Consider the following 14,215-nt stretch of genomic DNA (forward strand, 5'->3'; position numbering starts at 1 on the left):
CACAAAAGCTTATGCCCAAATAAATTTGTTAGTCTCTAAGGTGCCACAAGTACTCCTGTTCTTTTTGCTGATGCAGACTAACACAGCTACCATTCTGAAACCTTTTGGGTCATGAAGTCCAGCCTCTGTGGTCGCAGGCAACACTATGGTGTGATCCTGTTCCTTAACCAAGCAAACTAATTATGACTAATTGGGGCAAAAGCACTACTGGGAGGCTGCTTCGGGTCCTCCCTCCTCTGAGGGCCAGAAACCTCATTCCCAGCAGGGTAAATTCATCCGCGGGCGGCCAGTTCCTAGCGATCCCTGCCTAGGCCGGCCCGACGCTCCCGCTTCGCTGGCTCGTCTTCCTGCAGGCGGGAGCGGGCAGCCCGCGAGCGACCTCCCCGGGGCCTGGCGGGGGAACTGGGCTGGGCGGGTTTGGGCCGGCCCTGCCCGCCCCCTGGCTCCGCAAGCGGAAGCTCCCGCGCCCCGCCCCCCGCGTGGCGTGGTGGTGGGCGGGGGAAGGCGGCGAGTCGGCGACCCCTGAGCGCCCGGCTGCCTGCTCCGTACTCGTTGGCCGGGCAGCCGGCCCCGCTGAGCGCGGAGGCGGCTGCCGGGCGCCATGGGGCCGGGCCCGGGGCCGGGGTGGCTGGCGGCCGGGCTGCTGGTGAACCTAGTCGCCTCCATCTGCATCGTGTTCCTGAACAAGTGGCTCTACGTGCGGCTCGGCTTCCCCAACCTGAGCCTCACGCTGGTGCACTTCGCCGCCACCTGGCTCGGCCTCGGCCTGTGCCAGGCGCTGCGCGTCTTCGCCCCCAAGAGCCTGCGGCCCCGCCAGGTGCTGCCCCTGGCGCTCAGCTTCTGCGGCTTCGTGGTGTTCACCAACCTGTCCCTGCAGAGCAACACCATCGGCACCTACCAGCTGGCCAAGGCCATGACCACGCCGGCCATCGTGGCCATCCAGAGCCTCTTCTACGGCAAGAGCTTCCCCCTGCGCATCAAACTGACCCTGGTGAGCGCCGGGCGCAGCGCAGCGCCCGTCCCCGCTTTCAGTCTGTCTGCCTCGGCCGCTGGGGGGCCGGATCGGGGAGCCCCCGGCGGGGGAGGGGGTGGATCGGGGAGCCCCCGGCGCGGGGAGGCAGCTTCCTGTGACTTTCCCCTCTCCCTCTTGCCCTTTGCCAAAGGGTTATTTCCCCCTTTCCAGGCACGTTACCGCCTGTGCCTTTGGCGCTCACTGACTTAATAAATCTGTTAGTTGAGTCACCAGGATTTCGATGGTTCTGTGGCTCCTTGGGCAGAAGTGCTGGGTTAATGGACATGCACCTTCTCTCGTGTGCTGGCGAGTGGGGTCGAGGTGCTGTTGCTTGTGTGGACTGCGGGGAAACCTCTGAAATAGCCAGTAATGAGCAAAACTTCACCACGTTCACCAAATGCTGCCACCCCATCTCTAGCTACTAGGGGCCTCAATGGACTCTTAACTCTTGTGGGTCAGTGTTAAGGCCTTCACGTTATTTTGATATTTTTTTCATACCATCAAGGGATTGTAGCAGTGTTATATGGGGCTTCTGTCCTGTTTACCAGCGCAGCATGGGAGAAAGTGCAAGTCAATCTTTGTAAAATTCTCTAAAGATGAAACGCGCTAATTGTTATTACTTCCAAATACAATTTGTGTATAGCTCATGCCATGTCTTAATCATGGAATATAGCTTTACAATCTCTAGTTATAAAGCTTGAGATAAACTCTGGATAAAAGGGTGATGTTGTGTGTGCAGACCTTTCCAAAACATTGGGGGAGAACAAGTTTTGCTCCATTGAGTTCCATCTGCAGCAAATGTAAATAATAGCCAACATTTTCTTTCCTTACAGATTCCCATAACTGTAGGTGTATTCCTGAATTCCTATTATGACGTGAAGTTTAACTTCCTTGGAATGGTGTTTGCTACCCTTGGTGTTCTAGTTACATCCCTTTATCAAGTGGTTAGTAACTTGTTCTTCTCTATGTGCATGTTTCATAACAAAAATAACTTTTTGACACCTTGTTTCAAATTTCGGAAAGTAATAGAGGCAGGCTAAGTGGTCTGGAAATAGTATGTCTTAAGTTAGTCGTGGTCTGTAAGTAGTAGGGAAGAGATTTCTGGTACTACATAGCTCTTTAGCAGAAAAGGTCATAACAAGATACAGTGGTTGGAAGCTGAAGCGCGACTAATTCAGACTAGAATTTTAAGGCACACATTTGTAACAGTGAGTGTAATAACCATTGGCACAACTTACTTAGTAATGTGGTAGAGTCTCGGTCACTTGAAGTCTTTAAATCAAAACTGGATAGCATTCTAAAAGATACGCTATCACTCAAACAGAAGTTATGGGCTTGAGGCAGGAATCACTAGGTGAGGTTCTATTGACTGTCAGGCTAGATGACGATGATGATGGGCTTTTTTGGCCTTAAAAATCTATGAGAAGAGGAGAATCAGGCAAAGTTACTGTGATGGTGCTACATTACATGTGTAGCAGAACTGCTAGTTGGCCTGTGGGTGAAATTCCATCCTGTGCTTTCTTAGAAAGCCCTTAAATAGAATTTAATGTAATTATAGTTATATTTTAATTTAGAACAGAGATTATTTCAGTATAGTAAGTTGTCTCTTATATAATGCTGCATTACTGACAGTAAATGCTGTTTATTAGCATTATTATAGTTAAGTGCAATAAAATATCAAATTAATGCCTTGAAAATAATTTGTCTAAGGGTTTTCATTTGTAACATTCATTTTACTAATCATAGATGCAAAGATAACAGTAGTTTTATTAAATTATACATGCTGAAAATCTCAGTTATAATCAATATCAAAATGAAGTTTAGTATATGTATAATTAAAGGAAGGAAAACCTTGGAATTATAAAAATGTTAGTCATGCTTATTAGCGTATATATCGTAATGCCAACTGAGGTGGGGGCATAGGGGAAGTAACAGCAGTTAGGAGTAGATTTTATTTAAACATACTTTAAAGTACTACTAGAATTTATTTTTTTGTGACTGTCTGTCATAATATGCAACAGTTGTGTAGAATATTCTTAAGGTATATTATGTACTTTTCAGTGGTTCTCAACCAGGGGGACGCAGAGGTTTTCCAGGGGGTACATCAACTCATTTAGATATTTGTCTAGTTTTACAACAGACTACATAAAAAACACTGGCAAAGTTAATAAAAACTAAAATTTCATACAGACAATGACTTTATACTGCTCTATATACTATACACTGAAATGTAAGTATAATATTTATATTCCAATTGATTTATTTTATAATTGTATGGTAAAAATGAGCAAGTAAGCATTTTTTTTCAGTAATAGTGTGCTGTGACACTTTGGTATTTTTATGCTTGATTTTGTAAGCAAGTAGTTTTTAAGTGAGGTGGGGTACCAAAGGCAAATCAGACTCCTGCAAGAGGTACAGTAATCTGCAAAGGTTGAGAGCCACTGGTTTAAAGAGCTGCCTAAAATATGCAGTTCAAATGTTGCGTGCTTTCACACACATTTGTGGTAATGGCATGCAAGTTAACTTGATGCAGTCGGCTATGACTTTAATAATCGTGCTCAGGCATCCCATAATAGTAGAAAGTTGAAAAGATAGGTAGTTTCTGTAATACTGCTTGCTCTTGTTGGGAGATGGTACTGAACCCTTACTAGGCTAGATCCAGAATTGGTGCGAGAATGAAAGGAGTCAGCTTTTTCCAACCCCCGCTATTTATCTGTCCTTACTCAAGTGGCAGACCCTCTCATAGAGTATGGGAGGAGACAAAGAATAGAGAGAAGATGAAGGGAAGAAGATTCAAGCATTACCCATCAGACATTGTAATGAAAAAGCTCTTTCAGCCAATTCTCTTCCTTCCTCATATGCCTGCACCCAGTGGCTTACCACTGTCTACTCAAAATAGGGCGGGAAGACTAACACACATGCATCTGGTTAAAATATTTGGTGTTCAGTAAATGGAAGTGGAAAACACAACAGTCATCCTATTTATTATGTAGTGCCGGCCATATGAGAGTCCCTTCTTATTAGTAACCAAATTCCTTTTATATGAGGACTTGATTTTCCTCATGTTTAACAACTTTATCTCTTGGTTTTAGTGGGTAGGAGCCAAGCAGCATGAGTTGCAGGTTAACTCTATGCAGTTGCTGTACTATCAGGCACCAATGTCCTCTGCCATGTTGTTGTGTATCGTACCCTTCTTTGAGCCAGTATTTGGAGAAGGGGGGATATTTGGACCCTGGACACTTTCTGCTGTGGTAAGATTTTATATTTTATTTTTTAAATTTAACACCAATGGCCTTATCACTTAATATAACAGCTTCACATACAATCATTGACAGTGAATGTGACGGGGGTTGTGGGGAAAGAGAATCAGTCCGTGCTCCCCTTAATTGTTTAAGCCCCACTGTGTGAGAGAGGAGTATCTCTGTCAACATGTTTGTCTGTGGCCTGATCTACGTTTAGGTCAAAATAGCTACAGCACTCGGGGGTGTGAAAATCCACACCCCTAAGAGCTGTAGCTACACCATCCTAAACCCAGCATAAATGTAGCTAGATTGATGGGTGACGGTTTCCCTCAACCTAGCTGTCAGGGAAGTGGAGTGACAGAAAAAACCCTTTTGTAGTCTGCATCTGTGCTATCAGGTTATGTCACTATAGTCCGTGTAGAGTAGAAGTGGCCTAAGAGTGTTCTCTCCTTATTCTTGTTTCTGGTTGGAGGGCATTTTAGTAACAGGAAAAAAGTAGACATTGGCTCCCTCTAAAGTTCAGGAATAAGCAACTTTTTAAACTTTTTATTTAGGAAGCTTTAGTTGCCATGTAAATATTAGAAACACAACAATCATTACAACAGTGAGCTTTTGTTTAGAATATAGTGTGTATATATGTAGTGATATAGTCATCAGATTTCTCTCTCTTACAGGGTGTTACTTTCATAATGAGCATCATTACAACATCTTTTACATGTCATTTTTAGTGATTTTATTAAATTCAGTAAAATCTCTGATTACACATTTAACAAACCAGACATATATCTATCAAATGTTAATATTAAAAAAAAAAAAATGGACAATTGTGCTGATTATTTGCAGGTGAAAGCACTTTGTCTGAGTACTGAGTAAACGGTAACCAAATATCTAAGTGTCTATTTGTCCTCTGTGTATTTTGCTGGGTACATAATTGGTGTGTTAATATTTCCATGACAGGCTCCCATGCTTTGTGAACCATTCCTCTAGAGTTGGACCATTTTTCTTTTTCCAACGAGAGGCTATCAGTAGCCTAGCAGCTACTAGGAGATGACAGATTAATTCTTCACTTCCTTTTGTGTGACCATTTCTGATAGGAAGCCCCAGCAGGATTAACAAAGGATCATTTGGTAATAAATATCCACCAGTGTTACTAGATACCTAATATTTTAAATATAGTGACAGATAACCCCCCAGATGAGCCACCAACTGTGAGTTCATATATAAATCAAATAATAAAGCACTCATCTAGAGTATCTAAAATAGATGAACAATGTAAGTCAAAAGCCAAAGAAATTAACCTTTCTATTACACACACACACACACACACACACACTTTACAAAATCCAGAAGCTTGTCCTAGTTTTTTTTAAAGTAAAATTATGTAAATGACCCTGGAGCCAGCAGTCGCTTTCCACTGTGGGAAAGATACAAATGCTTTCACTGGTCCCTGACGTCACTTCTGGCGGAGGAGTGCTGGTAGTGGTTACTTTCTGCAGTCAGTAGCTGCTTTGTACTGGGAGGGCTCTAATCTCCTTCTTCATCCTCATCTTCTTGATGTCCCTCAAGAGGATCAGGGCTCAAATATATATTCATTACATACTGTTGTATAAGGCGGAAGGTACCTTTAGTTTAGAAAGTGCCAGTTACCCAGTTAGTGATATGTCAGGCAATGATTGATGCAAGATCTCTCTCTAGTGGTACTGAAATCAGTGACTGGAATAATGAATCATCACAAAGATGGGACAGATATCTCGTAATTATTTCTGTAACCTTAACTAAGTTTTGCATCTAAAAGCTGTGATCTCTTAAATATGGTTATGGAACATCATTTTTGTGAGAGAGCAGTTGAGTATCTGGGGCCATTTCTCAGACATGGCAAGTAAAGAGAAAGAAGATACGCATTTTGTAGCACAATTCACCTTTTGAAACCGTGTTCTAAGCAACTTAAATTGTCAGTGTCTACATTAAATTAGAACTCATGTTTGCCTTTTTTTTGTTCTGTTTGCTCTCTTCTGTTGTGTGATATCTTACTGATTTGCAGTTGACAGTAAAGAAACCTGATTAAACAATTTGGGGTGTAACTAGAGATGGTCAGAAATATATGTTAGATTACTGACTGTGTCCATTAATCCACAGTTAATGGTGCTGCTGTCTGGTATAATAGCCTTTATGGTAAACTTGTCCATTTACTGGATCATTGGAAACACATCACCTGTCACGTATCCTTTTTATTATTGGCCACTCCCATTGTTTTCAGATGAATGGCAGTATTCAGTCAAGTATATTTCACAATGAAAAAAGCCCACTGGACAAATAGGCTGGTAATTTACCTGCTTTATTGTGAATGTTAAAACTGGAAAAACACAATCCAGTTGTTAATTATAATTGCACAGATAAAATTGAAAGGTTGTGTGAATAGAAATGGATGTGAATGACCGTAGTCCATTTTGGGGATGGATAGTGAATCTCTTATGCGTTCATATGTTTATTTTTAATATTTTGACTGTTTGTTGTGATCCTTAACAGAGATGTGTAGATATAATATGTTTGGACACTTCAAGTTCTGCATCACTCTATTGGGAGGGTACCTGCTGTTTAAAGATCCACTGTCACTTAATCAAGTCCTTGGGATTTTGTGTACTTTGTTAGGCATTTTAGCTTATACCCATTTCAAACTTAGTGAGCAGGAAGGGAGTAAGAGTAAACTGGTTCAGCGTCCATAAATCAAGATATTCTGGAGATGATAAACCTTCAAAGGGAAGGAAAACCAATATTAAATATGCACTGATTGTAGAACGGGCAAAATAGCTGAAATAAAATTTGGATTAATATCACCGCCAGGATCATCATGCTGAAATAAAATAAAATGAATCATTACATAAAACATATTTTCCATCTTAGTCCAGCCTATATTTAAATAGTAACATTTAAAAAAAAGATCAAGTGGTCTAAGTCAAATTAGAATGGAAATTCTATAGAAGTGATTATGACTTTCACACTGAAATGAAATGAGCTTATCTTGGTTAATGTTACAGTAAATGCTGAAGGAATTAATTTTGCCCTTTGTGATATCATGCCAGTGTTACTATTGTAAAGAATCTTGTTCAGGACACTTGTATGCAGATATTCTGGTACATGACAGCACATGCTTCCTGTTTGTCTGGTAGATGAAAAGGCAAATTGCTTTTTTGTTTGGTTTTTTAAAAAGCTGTCAAACATCATTCTGATTCCGACATGCTTGTTTGCGTGTTTGGTAACGACCTGAATAACTTTCAGTAGAAGGGATCAGATACAATTATTAGTGGAGTGGAGACTCAGGCAACCGATCTAACTAGTTATCAATTTGAACCAAAACCGAACACCCCAAACTTTGGGAAAGTTGGAAACCAGCTCTGAACTTTGCAGCTCAAATTCATCTGTGGATCTGCCAGGAAATTTAGTAAGTCACTAGTGTTTTGGAAAATGTTCTGTTTCTGCTTCATGATTTTCTAGTGTCAAAAACGGACTTTCACAAGACTTTTTGAACCTTTGTGGGCTTAGTAAACCTACATAGCTTGCTTTAATTGCCAAATGAAAATGGTTTTGCAAGTGAGAACACAAACACCCACCTGTTTGGGGCAGCAGATAAACTATGCCAAGACTCGGTCCAAAGTAAGTTAAAAAAACTAAGTAGGTGGGATGTGGGAGTTGAACCTCCTGTTGTTCTAATCCGTTCCCTAATGTGTGCGTGCACTTCCCTCATGCCCTCTGCCCTGTAGTTCACTCAAAATGGCAAGGTGCATCCTATATTCACAGGTTCCACTGTTGTTACTGTTTGTATAGGGAAAGGCCAATGGGTTGCTGAGAAATTTAATCTCTGTCATGCTGCCCATAATATGCTGGAAAGACAATCTCTTCAGGGGAATCTGCAGCAGATGATGACCTTGGGATGGGCACAGGTTCCGCTGTAAATTGTGGGTGCTTTGAAGATTACCTTGGGCCAGAGCCGTGCATAGTTTTTTGGCCATTTGGAAAGGCAGTTTTGAGGGCCATGTTGTAGAAAATGGAAAGTTACGTCAGTTTTCCTGCTTTCAGTAAACGTGGTAGAAACATACGTTTGCCAGATTGGCAAGTGATTAGAATTTATTTGCATTACTTCACTGGCATTTTGTTGGTTTATCTTCATTTATTTATAGTCGCTTTAAAGAGGAAAATCATGTGAACAGAAACGTGTTTTAGGTTTTACAGCCACCAACATAATGGTTGGGTAGTTAGTTCTTAGCTTTTTTTACAGGTTAAATGATCAGAAACCTTAATGCTATGTTAATGTGCAAGAAGCAATCTCAATCAAGTTATTTTTACAATGAGGCCTGTTTTCAGGCTTGTACATTGTTCCGTTTCTGGAGTTTGATTTTTAAAAACAATTTCTCTTGTGTAGCTTAAATTTACATCAGATTACTCTGTATTGTTTCAGTATTCTAAACAGCTGATATCTTTATCACTGGTATCTGAGGCATTGTACAGGTGCAAGAAAAATTTCTTTTGTATACATTTTTATAAATCTATAATTTGTTAGAATTTAAAGACAAATACAGACTGCTGAGAAATATGTGCAGAACAGTGCAGTCTTTAGGTGCATATTCTTGAGTACGTGCACTGAGAGAACATTTTGCATTGATTTGTGCTGTGCACAAGCTCTTCTAAAATGTAAATACACCATGAGGACGTTCTTAGGGTTAGAAATAAGATGCCTGAAAAGCCTGTGTGATGACAAAATCAGAGATGGGATTGATGTATATAACAAGAAAACTGAATAAAAATGTATGATGCAAATGCTTTTCACCACAGCATCTGATCTTCAGAATGGCAAAAGAAAATTAAGAAAGTAATTCAAAAGCATTGGCGACTGAAAAGGATACATTATAAAATATAGTCTGTTGCTGGAAAATGTACAAGTCCTGTAGGTCACTGAAGTGACTGGATTTTTTTCATATATTTAACAGTTCTACTTTGGGTTTTACCTAGTATGACTGATGAATAAAATAATTCCTGAACTTCTCTCTTGTCTGTCTTTGTCAAATGTTTCAAAATATTAAACAGGGAAGACTTGTGTAATCCTGGGCTAAATAGATTCCTTGATACATAGTTAGGGAGGACACTAAATTTAATTACGTGACCTGTACTGCACCTCTAGCTATTGTTACGTTTTTGAGAAGAGGGGTAGCTGGATTTTTTTCTGATTGAATTGACTGCATTTTTAATGAAATGTCCGGGGCATCTACAATATAAGACAAGCACCACTTGTTGTTTTATAAACTTAATATACATGCTCGAGGTGTCACACTTCATTGCTTCTGTGGGGCAATCTCACTGCATTCAGAGGCTCCTGGAATCCATTCCCCCACACCCAGACTTCCCATGTGCCACTTTCTCATCCCTTTATTTCAGGGACTCACTGCAACCCCACCCTTACATGAAGGGCTCTCTCTGCCCCCCTCTCCCCATTAGCCTCTTCTCCCTCCATTCCCCTTTCTCCACATAAATGTCCCTCATTCTCCACTACTTGTCAGGGCTCTGTGCTCCCATGTCCCTCTCCTATCATTTTATTGTCCCACCCTTGTCAGGGACTGTGCGCCCCTTATCCTCCCTGCTACCCTTCCATTACTACTTTTCTCTCTTTCTGGGAGATAAATAATTCTGGGTGTCCGCCTTTGGAACTGGAGTGGGAAGGTGGGCAGAACTGAGATGGGGGACTTAATATACTGGAAGATGTTAATAGCAGCCATCAACAGGTTCTTTGAGCTCTTGACAGTTGAAGGCCAATGAGCTGTAAGAAGCTCCATGTGTCCCCCACTTTTCCACCTTCTGGTTTTCACCAAAATGAAGAGTTTTGCCCACTTATGCCTAGATACAGCATTCCCTGAAATTTTGGAATTGACTGACCACAGCATTTAAAAGGTTTTGTGTTAGATCCAAACAACGAACGGCTGTTGTGTCGAACATGGGGCCTCATTTCATTCAGCCAATTATGGTTCTGACCTCGGATGAGTTACAGGAGGGAAGTGCCTCATTTTCCCCATCTGTAAAATGGAGATAACAATCAAGACCTCCTTTGTAAAACGCTTTAAGATCTACTAATGAAAATTGCTGTGTAAGAGCTGGATATTAAGCACTTTTGTATCCAAATCAGACCAGGAAAATTACACTATTTTAGGATCCAGTCCTATTACCCTGACTCTCTCAATCTCCTCTGAGGTCACTGGACAACTCATAACTAAAACAAACAGGATTACTTTTAAACTGTAATTACAGGAGAGGGAGAGGCATATACAAAAAAAAATCCCTAGAAAATACAGGTCTTTGTTCCTTTTTCTAAACTATTTGGATTTGGTGGATCTGGCTTGTTTCCTCATTTGTGTGTGTGTGTATATATATAATACACACATACACATATATTTATGAATGTTCTCTATGCTGACAGTAAAACAATAAAACTTGTAGCCAAACTCTGCAATCCTGAGGGAAAAGCAATAATAGCATCTTTTGCCACACATACTGAAAGGGTTTCTTACAAATTAATGCTCTTTCTGCCAAATGCTTGTTCATTAGGAAAGTAACTGGTTCTAATGCATTCAAATGTTGTTTTAATACTTTATTCCTGCTAATTGCCTGTATTTAAGATTCTAAGTCATCTTGCTTTTCATTAACAGTAAACCAGAGAATTAGAATTTTTTTTAATATTTTTTAATACATTGTGTGTGTGTTAATTGGCCAGCTTCAGTCTTTGGTGTTCCCTTGTGACAAAATTAAGCACCACAGCAAGCCTTGCTGTTGAGCTTGCTTATTGGCCCTCTGCCCATGACCTCAGCCCTCCAGCTGGGTTGGTGGTAGTCCTTTTCCCTTTCAGAGTGCTACAAAGTCCAATGTCTCAGGTCAGTTGCCCTAGCTTGAGGGCATGAAGACCCAGGCCTCCTTGAGTGTGGCCCATTTGCTCAGTCCCTTAAGAAGCCCTGTTGGTAGAGGAACCCAAGCCCACCCACTCCGTGTGTTCCAGGCCAGGGCTTTGTATAAAGTGGCTGTCATCAATCTCTCCCACCCTTTACTGTTGTCCTGGCCTGCTTCTTACTGTGCTTCACCTTTATACACAGACTATACAGACATTTTTTGTAGCAACTGGGAAACACTGAAATAACATTGATAAAACCTCTGCATGTTTGGCAGCATTTGTACTTGCTGATCTTGTAGGACTTGATAAACTATGGCAAGGGTTGGGAGCACTGTGCCGAGGGAGCTTTTTCTGCTGATAGTAAACAGTTCCTTGTCAGCCTGGAGGCTGAAGGGATGTACTTCGCTGCTGTTCAGTGTATGAAAAGGGGGGTTGTTTTTGGTAGTCTACCTTCAAGACAGAGCTTCTATTCAGCAGGAATTTATCCTGCCTCTGTCTGCTCACTCCAAATGAATGCACACTGGTAGCACAAGACCAAAGGAACACTGAGGCCTTATTCAGTCTGCCTGTAGTTTTATTAAATTTCTCTGAAATAGTCGTGGGCAGGTAGATCACTCTTGATAAGGGGTTTACTCTACAGGAAGGACAGGAAAAAAAAATTTCTGTTTAGCTAGGAAATATTTGTAAAGCTCTAATGATAAAAATCACTGAATTCATAGTGACTTATGTAGGAGCTGCAGAAATATTCAATATTTCAATATTTAAAGCATATTGAAGTACAACTTAGTTCTAACTAAGAACTTGTTTAGCACATCTGTTCTCATAAAACCTACTGGCAATAAACCCTCTCCACCCAACATCTGTCTTTTTTAACTGTGCTGTGTCTGTTTATGCGCTTGGGTTGTAAATGATCAGAGTTTTTGTTCTTGATTAATATGTTATAATGTACTGTGTACAGCTGTGGCACTGTCCAGTTAGTAGTAGTACTTTTGACAACAATATAGACAGACGCTAGTGAAGCTTGTCAGCATGTTTGGGAGGACAGAAAGGAGGCAAGCTAAGGCTCTCATTTTAAGCACTGAAAGGAGGGGGCCTTTTAATTCAGTGTTGTTCAAGTCAAACTTAGGATTGCATTACTGACGTTAATAGAGAACCTAACGAGACAGGAGGCTGAAACATTGTTCTTCAGCAGATTGTGACCTTTCATGAGGCAGTCATTATCCAAGAGTACTGTCCTGCTCCCACTGAAATCACTAGGTGCTTTGCCAGGGATTTTACTGGGAGCAGAATTACAGCTTACATTTGTCAGGGTTTTTTAAAATTTACCGATCAGAACATTCCCCCACTCTCTGCCTTTCTAGTGAAAGAGAAGGGGGAAAAAATGCTAAGTAAACAAAATGAGGGCTGGAGATAATGTGAATGTTGGTTTCCACAGCAGACACATTTTCTCTCTCATGAGTGTAAAGATCCAATTCTGTCTTTTTCTATGGTAAGTGACAAAAACTAGGTTAATGCAGAATTAAGGTTTCCTGATGACAGCTCGTGCTCTTCCAGAATGTTGAGTTCAGCAAAACTCAAACTTCAGAAAACCAGGAAATCAAGCGTTAAGGTACATGCCCATGTAAGCCCCAAGAGCAGACACTAGGAACTGGGAATTATCCACATGCAACTGCATTCCGTGTGTGAGTTGTAGCTGTATTGAATGGCAAAGGTAATAGATGGGGCAGGTTGACAGGTGTGTGTTTGTGAGCTGAGGAGATGGGGATTAGTTTGAGGAGCATCACAGAGCCGTGATTGTGATATTAGATCAGGATTTGTGCCCACCCTGTGAATACAGGAAAGGAGAGCATGTGTACCTTGAGGATGTAGTGTGCATCGTTTTATTGCCAAATTGTGTAGGTTGTTTCAGTAGCAAGGCACTAGAAAGGTCTTGACATGGGAATTGTCAGTAGGGAGGTGAAATATGAGAGCAGTCTGTGTGTTTACTGATGGGCTAAGTTCCCTCTAAGCTGTGCAGCCATGCAGCAGGCTATCAAGGGCCATGCAGGTGCGCAGGGGGAAGAGGTGCCTCTCCCCCAGCCCCAGAGCTGCTGCAACCGGCGAGAGAGGGTTGGGGGGAATCCACTCTCCCTGCTGCAGCCCCAGGGCAGCCTGCATCCCAAACTCCTTATCCCCAGCCCCACCCCAGAGCCCATACCCCCTGCCAGAGCCCTTAAGCCCCCGCATCCCAACCTTCTGCCCTAGCCCTGAGCCCCCTCCTGCATCCCAAACTCCTCAGCCCCACCCCCGCCACCCATCACCTTCATATTGCTGTACATAACAAAATTCATTCTGCACATGGATATAAAAAATTAATGGGAACATTGCTGATGGGTAAGGGAAAGTGCAGGTTTAGATGGTATCCTGAGAACGTGAAGTGGTTGTTAAATTTCACAAATGTGGTATTCTGCCCGAAGAGCAAGGCAAGTGTAGGGCCGGTGCACATAGAATCATAGAATATCAGGGTTGGAAGGGACCTCAGGAGGTCATCTAGTCCAACCCCCTGCTCAAAGCAGGACCAATCCCCAACTAAATCATCCCAGCCAGGGCTTTGTCAAGCCTGACCTTAAAAACCTCTAAGGAAGGAGATTCCACCACCTCCCTAGGTAACGCATTCCAGTGCTTCACCACCCTCCTAGTGAAAAAGTTTTTCCTAATATCCAACCTAAACCTCCCCCACTGCAACTTGAGACCATTACTCCTTGGGTACATCTACACTACCCGCCGGATCGGCAGGTAGCGATCGATCTATCGGGGATCGATATATTGCGTGTAGTGTAGATGCAATAAATCGATCCCCGATTGCTCTCCCGTCGACTACTGAACTCCAGCTCAGCTACAGGTGGAAGCAAAGTCGACGGGGGAGCGGCGGCCATCGATCCCGCGCCGCGAGGACATGAAGTAAGTGATTCTAAGTCGATCTAAGATACACAACTTCAGCTACGAGAATAGTGTGGCTGAAGTCAACGTATCTTAGATCGATTCTCTCTCTTCCCC

The 14,215-nt window shown here is 42.1% G+C and overlaps 1 protein-coding gene across 1 annotated transcript; it reads left to right on the forward strand.

Annotated features, from left to right (window-relative positions):
- Positions 1-501: 501 nt before the first annotated feature.
- On the forward strand, positions 502-7,910 carry SLC35E3 (solute carrier family 35 member E3). Its single transcript, XM_024218276.3, has 5 exons — positions 502-991; positions 1,846-1,956; positions 4,105-4,263; positions 6,391-6,473; positions 6,791-7,910. Exons 1-5 carry the CDS (start codon positions 602-604, stop codon positions 6,975-6,977), a joined length of 930 nt encoding a protein of 309 aa, XP_024074044.1. The 5' UTR covers positions 502-601; the 3' UTR covers positions 6,978-7,910.
- Positions 7,911-14,215: the final 6,305 nt, after the last annotated feature.

This window comes from Terrapene carolina, unplaced genomic scaffold (genome assembly GCF_002925995.2).
Source record: "Terrapene carolina triunguis isolate 2854851 unplaced genomic scaffold, T_m_triunguis-2.0 Scaffold68, whole genome shotgun sequence".
NCBI classification, from domain to species: domain Eukaryota; kingdom Metazoa; phylum Chordata; order Testudines; family Emydidae; genus Terrapene; species Terrapene triunguis.